General features: G+C 46.3%; 1 protein-coding gene and 1 pseudogene across 3 annotated transcripts in view; one reads left to right on the plus strand and one right to left on the minus strand.

Annotated features, from left to right (window-relative positions):
* The window catches only part of MAST1 (microtubule associated serine/threonine kinase 1), a 34960-nt gene that overhangs the window by 10015 nt on the left and 12649 nt on the right, over positions 1-12296 (minus strand). For all 3 annotated transcript variants that reach the window (XM_036422848.2, XM_036422847.2, XM_036422846.2), the window contains 5 exons: positions 11715-11816; positions 11503-11635; positions 11358-11425; positions 4132-4217; positions 3837-4045 (listed from right to left, as the gene is read on the minus strand). In XM_036422848.2, coding sequence (XP_036278741.1) covers positions 3837-4045; positions 4132-4217; positions 11358-11425; positions 11503-11635; positions 11715-11816 — 598 coding nt within the window. The remainder of the gene's footprint in view (positions 1-3836; positions 4046-4131; positions 4218-11357; positions 11426-11502; positions 11636-11714; positions 11817-12296) is intronic.
* Positions 6807-7290, plus strand: LOC118710331 (annotated as a pseudogene).

Raw genomic sequence — 12296 nt, forward strand, 5'->3', positions numbered from 1 at the left:
GCTACACCAGCAGGTGTAGGGGGGATCTGCTGGGTGGTACCTCACTGTATCAAGGCCTGTCTACAGGGGATCCCACACATGGGAGAGCAGAGCCAAGAAATGGGGAGATTCCTGGTGACATGGTTTGAGCATCTGGATTCAGCCATTTCTGAAGGCAACATGAGTATTTTGATCACAAATCATTAAGTGACTTGCTTTCTTCCTTTTTTTAAAAAAAAATATATTTATTGATTTTTTACAGAGAGGAAGAGAGAGGGATAGAGAGTTAGAAACATCGATGAGAGAGAAACAATCAGCTGCCTTTTGCACAGCCCCCACTGGGGAAGTGCCCGAAACCAAGGTACATGCCCTTGACCGGAATCGAACCTGGGACCTTTCAGTCCGCAGGCCGATGTTCTATCTACTGAGCCAAACCAGTTTTGGCCTTTCTTTCTTTTTGTGCCAGAAAACTGATGATCAGACCTAGGAATGGAGCCTAGGAATCTGCATCTGGCCACAACCCAGGTGATACTGACACACACACTGAAAACAAAGCTGGGTTGTCTTCCAAATGAGACTTTGAGGAGGCCCGAGAATGCGCACTTACTGTGTGCTCAGCTCATCAAAGAGACCCGATTCCACCCACTTCTCTCCTCTGCATGGCCTTGGACCCACGCAGTTGCCTCCATCTTGGTCTCCCCCTTCTGCCCTCCCCACAGCAGCTAAATAAACAGCCTTAAAACGTAAATGAGACCATGCCAACTTTGCTTAAAACCCTCCAGAGGCTGCCTGTTGCATTTGGCATGAAACCCAATGCACTCCAGGCTCTGCAAGGCCCTGCATGCTTAACCCCTTACCTCTCCATCCTATCTGCCCCTACCCTTCCTCTCACTTGCTCACTTGACTCCAGCTCCATTGCTGCTCCTCAAAACAGCGTTTTTCAACCTTTCTCATCTCATGGCACATATAAACTAATAACGGAAATTCTTCAGCAAGCTGAAACCGGTTTGGCTCAGTGGACAGAGCGTCGGCCTGCGGACTGAAAGGTCTCAGGTTCGATTCTGGTCAAGGGCATGTACCGTGGCTGTGGGCATCCTAGTAGGGATGTGCAGGAGGCAGCTGATCGATGTTTCTCTCTCATCGATGTTTCTAATTCTCTATCCCTCTCTCTTCTTCTCTGTAAAAAATCAATAAAATATATATTAGAAAAAAATTCTTCAGCACACCAAAAAATGTCTATTTTTGCCAACCTGACAAATATGAATAGGTATAACTTTGATTCATTCACACCAAACAGCCATTGTTGTTCTGGCTGTAGTCACTTTTTTATTTGACAATCTAACAGAAAAAAAAAAAAAAAAAAAAAAAAAAGGTCAGTGCCACTAAGTCAGGTATTGCATGTTTTAAAAATTCTTGTGGCACACCAGTTGAAAATTGCTACCTCAAAATCCAGATGCTATGGGGAAGATAAGAGATCAACCGAAGGACTTGTATACATGCATATAAGCATAAGCAATGGGCAAAAAACTCTGGGGAGGGAGGGTATGTATGGAGGGGGATTGGTAAAGTATGTACACATATAATACCTTAATTTAAAAAATGAGAAAATTAATTAATTAATTTTAAAAAATCCAGATGCCTCCTCACCTAACAGACTTTGTGCTGGGGGGTTCCTCTCCCAGGGACAGTGCAGGCTTCAGAGACCCCTGCCCACCTCTGTCCCTATGGCCTCCTTAGCCTTACGGTCCTCATTGCTGTCCTCACTATGAAATGACCTCACTGCCTGTGCTTGTCTTGTTCACTGCCCGTCTGCCCAGGACATAGCCTCCAGGAGAGGGAAGTGCGCCTGCCTGGCCTCCACTGTGCCACCAGCACCCAGCACAGCACATGGCACAGGGAGACGGCGGGGGGTATCTGTTAATGAATGGAGGGTTGACTAAGGTGTAGGAGTGGTGTAACTGTAGCCCCATGAGACCCTGCGTGTATCCTAATAACCATAGTATGTGTGGGGTTTGCGCAATGATATAATCATATTTGGATAACTGAGTGGTTGGATAAACATGAAAGATATATACATTGGTGGTTGGATGAATGCTAGATGGCTGGATGGGTGGATAAACTGATGGATGAATTGTAGATGAATGTGTGGGTAGACATAGCTAGATGAGTGGCTGCTACAATAGTATGAACATTTGGATGAATAATAAAAATACAGATAGTAAAAGGATGGATGGGTGGATGAATGGATGGTGGATTAATACATAAATAGGTATTGGTAGATGGATGGATGGTGTGTAGGTGGGTGAATAAATTGATGAACGAATAAATGGCCAGACATATAAAAAGATGGATGAACGAAAAATAGATGTGCAGCCCTGGCTGGTTTGGCTAAGTGGATAGAGCGTTGGACTGCGGACTGGAAGGTCTCAGGTTCAATTCTGGTCAAAGGCACGTACTCGGATTGCTGGCTCGATCCCCAGTAGGGGGCGTGCAGGAGGCAGCCGATCAATGATTCTCTCATCATTGATGTTTCTATTTCTCTCTCCCTCTTCCTTACTCTCTGAAATCAATAAATATATATTAATAAAAAAAAAAGAAAAAGAAAAATAGATGTGCAACACAGAGTGGATCTAATATATTACTATGGACTTCAGATAATAATGTTTCGATATTGGTTCATAAATTATAACAAATGTACCACACGAATGCAAGGTGTAAATAATAGGGAGACTGCAGGAAAGGAGTATGCAGGAACTCAATGTACTTTCTAATTACTTAGTCTGGACACCTAGAAAATGAAGTCTATTCAATTTTTTTAAAAAATGGGTGTATAGCTGAGACCAGTTTGACTCAATGGATAGAGCGTCGGCTTGGGGACTGAGGGGACCCGGGTTCGATTCCGGTCGGGGGCATGTACCTTGGTTGCGGGCATATCCCTAGTGGGGGGTGTGCAAGAGGCAGCTGGTGGATGTTTCTGGCTCTCTATCTCTCTCCCTTCCTCTCTGTACAAAATCAATAATATATATATATTTTTTAAAAAGGGTGTATAATGGCCCTAGCCAGTTTGGCTCAGTGGGTAGAGCATCAGCCTGAGGACCGAAGGGTCCAGGGTTTGATTCCAGTCAGGGACACGTGTCTCATATCTGAGTTTCAGGCTCCTCCCTGGCCTGGGCCCTGGTCAGTGCCTGTGCAGGAGGCAACCAACCAATGTGTTTCTCTCACATAGGTATTGCTCTCTGTCTTCTCCTCTCCCTAAAAAACCAGTGGAAAAATATCCACAGGTGAGGATTAAAAAAAAAAAAAAAAAAAAAAAAGATGGCCGAAACCAGTTTGGCTCAGTGGATAGAGCGTTGGCCTGCGAACTGAAAGGTCCCAGGTTCCATTCCAGTCAAGGGATGTACCTTGGTTGCCGGCACATCCCCAGTAGACGGGTGTGCAAGAGGCAGTTGATAGATGTTTCTCTCTCATTGATGTTTCTAATTCTCTATCCCTCTCCCTTCCTCTCTGTAAAAAATCAATAAAATATAAAAAATAAATAAAAAGCATCCCTTATTTCAAAAAAAAATGTATAAGGAATAAACAGATGTATGAGTGGAAAAACAGATGGATTAGCACATGAATAGATGGGAGAATGGATGGGTAAATGGATAACTGGATGAATGTTTCTATATGGAATACAATGAAAACAGATAAACTAAACAGATGGCTCGATAGAAATAAACGGATGGAATGGATGGCCACGGACTGGGTGTATCAGTAGGTGGAGAGCCAACACGGTGCCTGGGGCTCAGGCAGGCCCCTCAGCAGCCCTGACCAGCGAGAACCCCCCCGTCCCTCCGCTCCGCAGGCAGCCACACCTTCCACGTACTCCATGACCATGCAGAGGTGGCGCCGGGTCTCGAAGGAGCAGAACATGCTGACCACGAAGGGGTTCTCGGCGAAGGTGAGGATGTCGCGCTCCACGAAGGCCTGCTGGATCTGGTTGCGCAGGATCAGGTTCTGCTTGTTGATCTTCTTCATGGCGAAGCGCTGGCGGGTGTCCCGGTGCCGCACCAGGTAGACGGCGCTGCAGGGGGAGGGAGCGAGGGCCGGCCGTCGCCTCGGGACGCCCGGCCCCCGCCGCGCTCCCCCTGCCAGAGCCCCCTGGCTCACCCGTAAGCACCATTGCTGATGAGTTTGATGGTGTCGAAGTCGTTCTCTCCGGGCGGTTTCTTAGCCTTGGTGGAGCTGCCGCGGCCCTGAAGGGGGAAGGGGAGACCACCACCATCACCGTAGTAAGAGGGAGAGAGCCTCTCGTTATCCCGTTATCCGTGGGGAAACCGAGGCAGGATGGGGAAGCATCCTTCATCCCAGGGCCACAGTGAGGAAGCAACGAAATCAGGACTCGAACCCAAGACTGTCTGACTGTGGAGCTATAGTCCCAACTTTTTTCCAATAGGAAAGAAGCCTACAAAATAATCACCCTAATATAGAAAGAACTCCCAGGAATCCATCACTAGAAGCCTAACAATTGAAGAGGAAAAATAGGCAAGATCCGTGGACTAGAATTTAGAGCTCTTAGCCATATGAAAAGATGCTCAACCTCACATATAATGTCAGAGGGCAAATTAAAACCAGCCAAGATGCCATTTTTCACCTAGCTGATTGGCAAAAGAAAAAAAAAGAGAGAGAGAGAGAAAAATCCAAAAGACACACCCTGTAGGTAAGGCTGTGAAGAAAGAGGTATTTTTATACCTTGCTTTTGGGAGAATACATTGGTATAACCCCCAGGGAAGGTACTTTCGTGTATATAGAATTATAAATATACATTCCCTTTGATCCAGCAACTTCACTTTTGAAATACTACAGATAGACTTGCATATGTAAAAATGACATATGTACTCATCTTGCTCATTGCAAATAGTAGAAACAATTAACATGTTCATCAATAGGAAGTTGGTTATATAAAGGCCTGGGCATTTGAATAAAGGAATACTGTGCCCCAGTTAAAAAGAATGAGAAATTTCCCAGCCAGCGTGGCTCAGTGGTTGAGTATTGACCTATGAACTAGAAGGTCAAGGTTCGATTCCCTGTCAAGGCTTGGGATTGAGGATTCATTTCCCAGTAGATGTGCAGGAGGCAGCCGATCAATAATTCTCTCTCATCATGGATTTTTTTATCTCTCCCTCGCCTTTCCTCTCTGAAATAAATTTAAAAAATATATTTTTATTTATTTATTATTTTTTTAAATATATTTTTATTGATTTTCCACAGAGAGGAAGGGAGAGAGACAGAGAGCCAGAAACATCCATGAGAGAGAAACATCGACCAGCCACCTCCTGCACACGCCCCACCGGGGATGTGCCCACAACCAAGGCACATGCCCTTGACCGGAATCGAACCCGGGACCCTTCAGTCCGCAGATCGACGCTCCACCACTGAGCCAAACCGGTTTCGGCAAAAAAATTATTTTTTTAAATCAGAAAATCTATCAGCATATTGATTCAGAAACTTCTCCCAAGTATTTATTAGGTGGTGGTGGGGAGGGGGGAGCAAATAATAATATGTACTGTACACTTTTGTATAAAATAAAGTGGCAAAATAGAACGATGTAATCATATTTGGGAGGTACTCAGCAACACATATACTAATAATATCTGGGAGACACATAGGGCTGTAAAGGACAAGGGTGGACCTAAGATTGTTCATGTACACCTTTTTAGAAATTTTTATTTTTTATTTTTCTTAGGGACAAAGAGATTATGAACATAAATATTACACAAAAAGATCTGAGATTAAAAAAATAACAAGCCCTGGCCAGTGTGGCTCAGTTGGTTAGCATAGTCCTGTGCACTGAAAGGTCAACAGTTTGCCAAAACCGGTTTGGCTCAGTGGATAGAGCGTCGGTTTGCAGACTGAAAGGTCCCGGGTTTGATTTCAGTCAAGGGCATGTACCGTGGTTGTGAGCACATCCCCAGTAGGGGGTGTGCAGGAGGCAGCTGATTGATGTTTCTCTCTCATTGATGTTTCTATTGATAGCTTTCTTTTTTTTTTTTTAAATATATTTTATTGATTTTGTACAGAGAGGAAGGGAGAGAGATAGAGAGTTAGAAACATCGATGAGAGAGAGTCATCAATCAGCTGTCTCTTGCACACCCCCCCACTGGGGATATGCCCGCAACCAAGGTACATGCCCTTGACCAGAATCGAACCCGGGACCCTTCAGTCCCCAAGCTGACGCTCTATCCATTGAGCCAGACCAGTTTCGGCTGATGTTTCTAGCTTTCTATCCCTCTACCTTCCTCTCTATAAAAAATATCAATAAAATATATATTTAAAAAAAAAGAAAAGAAAAGTCAACAGTTTGATCACTGGTCAGGGCAAATACCCAGTGGTGGGTTTGGTCCTGGTCAAGGTGCATGCTCAAGGCAACTGATTGATGTTTCTCTCTCACATCAATGTTTCTCCCCCCCCCCCTCTCAATCAATAAAAACATTTTTAAAAATTATTGAACTGATATGCTAAGAATGTAGCCTAGCTGACACAGCTTGGCTCAGTGGACAGTGTCGGTCTGCAGACTGAAAGGTCCCAGGTTCGATTCCGGTCAAGGGCATGTGCATTGGTTGCGGGCACATCCCCGGTGGGGGGTGTGCAGGAGGCGGCTGGTCAATGTTTCTAGCTCTCTATCCCTCTCCCTTCCTCTCTGTAAAAAATCAATAAAATTAAAAATTTAAAAAAAAAAAAGAATGTAGCCTAAACTTGCTTGGGGCAGTCTCACAGGCAACAGCTGTGAATAGCCAAACACAGGGCTTTTATATATGGCAGAACAACTGGAATGATCGGTGTCTATGACGTGTACTGTGGCAGCCAACTGGCCTGATCTGGGCCTCAACCGCCCCCCCCCATCTGCCCTCCCCACTGAGCCCCTAAAACCCTGATCATGTATGGCCAACCAGCCAACCTACCACAGCCCCTCCCCACTGCTGGCCCGGCCCAATGGGGCCCCCATCGGGGTGGCCAGCTGGACCCCACCTGTGAACGAATTTGTGCACCGGGCCTCTAGTGTGCTATAAGTTTAGTGGCTTCAGGCAGAAACTGGTGGGAGCATGGGCTTCTGATGCCGATAACCCGAAGGGATTAAAGCCTGTGGTTTCCACAGAAGCACTGCCACATTCTATTCTTCACACCGACTTCTGGTTTTACTGCATATGATTGTGCCTGGAAAAACCAAGTTCCAGCACTGCAGAAAAATTTCCGGAAACCTATGGTGTGCCCATCCACCTAAAATGAGGCCTGCCTGACCGAATGTCCACCAGAACCAGACCACCAAGGCATGACCTGGGAGGCCTCATCTCCCTCTTCATGGCCCAGAAACAGAGGAGTTAGGCTGCAAAAAACTGCTTCCTTTTTGGCATAAAACCTCTGAATTTTTATGATTTCTGTAAAAAACAATTTTTTTTTTTTTTTTACTTGAATGGCTTACTTAACATTTTGCAAGGAAAAGTAAAGATAATAATATTTTGGTTTGTTTATGAAAAGCACCTGGCCTGAAAGAGCTCATTAGACAGTTAAAACTATTCAAAGAAATGCTGCGATTCTTCCTGTTGATGCAGCTGATTTCCCTGGAGGCTGCATATAGGCTTATTTACTTATTTTTTAAAAAATATGTTTTATTGATTTTTTGCAAAGAGAAAAGGAGAGGGACAGAGAGCTAGAAACATCGATGAGAGAGAAACATTGACCAGCCACCTCCTGTACATCCCCCACCGGGGACATGCCTGCAACCAAGGCGCATACCCTTGACTGGAATCGAACCTGGGACCCTTCAGTCCGCAGTCCGACACTCCATCTACTGAGCCAAACCGGCTTTGGCTTATTTTTATTTTTATTTTTTTTGTTAATCCTCACCTGAGGATATATATTTTTAAATACATATTTTATTAATGTTTTACAGAGAGGAAGGGAGAGGGATAGAGAGCTAGAAACATCAATGAGAGAGAAACATCGATCAGCTGCCTCTTGCACACCCCCCTACTGGGGATATGCCCGCAACCAAGGTACATGCCCTTGACCGAAATCGAACCTGGGACCCTTGAGTCTGCAGGCCGACGCTCTATCCACTGAACCAAACTGGTTTTGGCATGAGGATATTTTTTCCATTGATTTTTAGAGAGAGTGGAAGGAAAGGGGAGAGACACACAGAGAGAAATAGTGATTGGTTGCCTCCAGCATGCATCCCAACCCGGAGTGGGGATCAAACCTGCAACAAAGGTAAGTGGCCTTGTCCGGAATCGAACCTGGGACCCTTCAGTCCGCAGGCCAAGGCTCTATCCACTGAGCCAAACTAGCTAGGGCTGTATATGGGCTTATGAACAGCAGTTTGTGCCAAGGTCCTTGGGGGCTAATGGTGGCGTTTTGAGCATGGGGTGCAGAAGCCTTTCTGGATTTGGATGTGTCTGAGGATGGAAGGCGAAAGCCAAGGCCAGGGGCATGAGACAAGGAAAGGGATTGAGTCTGTAGTTACCTTGGGGAGTTTTCCATCCTGTAGTAAAATGTTCATAGAAATTATTGGCAGCATGCCTCTATCCACTGGATAGTTTGTTTCAAAGGGACACTGCCTCATCTCAGATCTTTAGTGAAATTTTATGTGTAATTATTATGTATTTATTCCACCATGGGAACAGAACACCTGTTTCATGTTGCATTTTAGACCAATCCCTATTTTATTTTTTTATTTTTAAAATATATTTTATTGGCCGAAACCAGTCTGGCTCAATGGATAGATAGAGTGTCGGCTTGGGGACTGAAAGGTCCCAGGTTCGATTCCGGTCGAGGCCATGTATCTTGGTTGCGGGCACATCCCCAGTGGGGGGGTGTGCAGGAGGCAGCTGATCGATGTTTCTCTCTCATCGATGTTTCTAACTCTCTCTCCCTCGGCCTTCCTCTCTGTACTGGGGATGTGCCCGCAACCAAGATACATGCCCTCGACCGGAATCGAACCTGGGACCCTTCAGTCCGCAGGCAGGCGCTCTATCCACTGAGCCAAACCGGTCAGGGCAATGCCTATTTTATTTATGCAGCTGTGATACAAAGTCTCCTTTACCTTCTAAAAATGTTATGGCTTTTAAGTCATGATTTTGGTTGTGGAATAAATACATGAGTGAAAAAAAAAAGGAAGCCTAAAAGTATCTGACCCAAAAACTGACAGGATTATAGAGAGAAATAGCTCAAAACAAGGATTTACCACATATCTTAGACACTATGAGATCAATCAGGAAAAAGAATAGGGAGATGGAAGATTTGAATCACTCAATTAGCAAGTTTGATTAAATGGAATTATGTAGAATCCTACAAACAACAATTAAAGATAAATACCTTTTTAGAGTTTTAGACTTTTGAGTGATGTCATTCCATTACCTATTCAAAAAATTAAACAAATGGCATGTATAGTGAGATTCTTTTAAATACATAACTTTACATATTTTATATAGGAAAGGGTGTGTGTGTGTGAATAGACACAATCTGAAACAAATGCCTTCAGGGGCAAGACAGGCCAGGTGGGGGCCATGGGTGACTGGGGGCAGGTACCCCATAGGGCAGCCCTCACTCAGTGCCAGCTGGTCCCACCATAGTGTTGTTAGAATTTCTGATTTTTTTTCCTTTTCTTTTTTTAAAAATATATTTTATTGATTTTGTACAGAGAGGAAGGGAGAGAGATAGGGAGTTAGAAACATCAATGAGAGAGAGTCATCGATCAGCTGCCTCTTGCACACCCCCTACTGGGGATGTGCCCGCAACCAAGGTACATGCCCTTGACCGAATCGAACCCGGGACCTTTCAGTCCCCAAGCCGACGCTCTATCCATTGAGCCAAACCGGTCTCGGCTGATTTTTTTTTTTTTCAAAAGAAGGCGGCCCAACCCTAGATTTGAGGCAAAAACCTTCCGATTTCTGTTTCGCTTCAGAGTTTTGAAAAGCACTAGACAGTTTGACGAAGCGCACGCATGGCCTATGGCAGATAGTTTCTACTAGACATTTGAAACACCTTCCAACGGGTGGCTGGCCTGGCAGTGGGTTGTGGCCTATTTCACTACGCTGAGCTCTTAGCACAGAAACACTCAACTCACTCAAAACTGCACGCATGGTTTTTTAGACAAAGAATTACCCTATCGCCCAGCAATTCCACTGCCAGGTATATACCAAAATAATTGAAACAATTATTCAAGACAAATGCTTGTACACAAATGTTCATAGCAGCACTATTTACACAATAGCCAAAAAATGGTAGCAGCCAAAACCGGTTTGGCTCAGTGTTAGAGCGTCGGTCTGCAGACTGAAAGGTCCCAGGTTCGATTCCGGTCAGGGGCATGTACGTTGGTTGCGGGCACATCCCCAGTAGGGGGTGTGCAAGAGGCAGCTGGTTGGTGTTTCTCATCGATGTTTCTAGCTCTCTAATTCTCTCCCTTCCTCTCTGTAAAAAATCAATAAAATATATTTTTTTTAAAAATGGAAGCAACCTAGTGTCCACCAGTGGACAATGGATAAACAAATAGGGAATACCCATACAATGAAATAGTATCTTCCTAATAAAAGAGAACATGCTAATTGACTGTACCTTCACAACACCCACCAGCCAATCAGGAGTGAGTATGCAAATTAACCCAACAAAGATGGGATTGATTTGCATATGCAGGCGTCAACTGGCTGGGGACGCTTGCGTCATCGACATGGCAATGATGCAGAGTTCTGCATCAGCCCAGCTGCTTCAGGCCTCTGTGCAGTGTGGGAAGGCAGAAAGGCGGCTCCAGCCAGAGCGAAGATGGTGCCAGCAGCCAGGGGAAGGAAGGCCCGTTTTGCATGAATCTTCATGCATCGGGTCTCTAGTTCGTCATAAAAAAGGAACGAAGCACTGATTCATGCTACAACATGAATGAAACTTGCAAACATTGTGCTGACACAAAGCCCACAGAGAGAATAATTCCATGTGCATGAGATGTTCAGAACAAGCGTATCCATGAAGACAGAAAGCAGGGCAGTGGTTGCCATGGGCCCGGGGAGGGGAGATGGGGGGATAACTGCTAATGGGCACAGTTTTCCTTTGGGCGTGATGGAAACCCTCCAGGACTAGATAGAGGTGATGGCTGCACAAACTGTAAATGTACTAAAAACACGGAATTGTTCGGTTTAAAATGGCTAAAGTGGTAAATGTTATGTTATGTGTGATTTACCATAAAAAGAAAAAGGCCCATGGAGGAAGACCTGGTATTAATCCATTTGACAAATGGGGAAACTGAGGCTCCGGGCAGAGATCGAAAGACCTACCCAGCCTGAGGGCAGAGTGCAGGAGGTGACCCTGGCCTGTCCGGCCAGACCAGAGCTGGCTGCCACATCCGGCCTTACCTCAGACAGGTCGTCCTGCTCCGGCGTGTTGGAGCCGCCGCTGTCCTGCTCCTCCCGATGCACCACGTCTAGGAAGGGCCTGAGCGTGAGCGGAGGCTGGGGTCCCCGGGACTCCCCGCCAGCCCTCTCTGCCCCCAGCTGTCACCTGGGAAAGGGTCCCGGGTGAGGCCCAGCTGGCGGATGATGTAGCGCGGGATATCTGTCTTGACCAGGTGGCCCTCCTTGGCGTGGCCCTCGGCGGCTTCCAGCAAGTGGTAGAACTCCTCAGGGTTGAACTCCTGAGGCAGGGCAGGGGCGGGCTCGCGGTGGGCTCGGAGGGGCCCCCGCCAGCCCCCTCCCCTCTCCCAGCCCCCTCACCAGGCACTCCAGCAGCCTCGCAGGCCGGGAGATGATGATGAGCAGTTTCTTCACCAGCTGCGTGACGAAGGCCACCTCCAAGCTCTCGGAGCGTTCGTAAGCCTGGGGGGGGGGCACAGAGGCGGTTGGCCAGGGGGTAGGGCTGTGGCACCTGTTACCCAGGCCCCGCCTCAGCCAGGCCCGGCTCCCAACCCCGCTGGCTGCACACGGCTCTGTTGTCCTGTTTTATAGGTGGGGAAACCGAGGCGCAAGCCTCACAGTAAAAAGAACGGTCGCCATTATGACAGCAGGCACTGTCCAAACACCGTCACCCGTTCAACTCATGTTCAAAGCAGCCCCATCGTGTGAGCCGGGTTAGAATCCCTCTGACTGACTGGCTCTCCCCTCAGGTCCCCAAGCGGCTCTCTACTTCTCCGTCAGACTGCCACGCAGTTGTCACCTCCATGCCCTTGACCGGAATCGAACCCGGGACCCTTCAGTCTGAAGACCAACACTATAACCACTGAGCCAAACCACTGAGTTTGACATTTTATTTTATTTTTTAATTTTTTTTTAAGAATGCAGAATTTTTTTTATTATATT

The sequence above is a fragment of the Pipistrellus kuhlii genome, unplaced genomic scaffold (genome assembly GCF_014108245.1).
Source record: "Pipistrellus kuhlii isolate mPipKuh1 unplaced genomic scaffold, mPipKuh1.p scaffold_m20_p_73, whole genome shotgun sequence".
Classification (NCBI taxonomy): Eukaryota; Metazoa; Chordata; class Mammalia; order Chiroptera; family Vespertilionidae; genus Pipistrellus; species Pipistrellus kuhlii.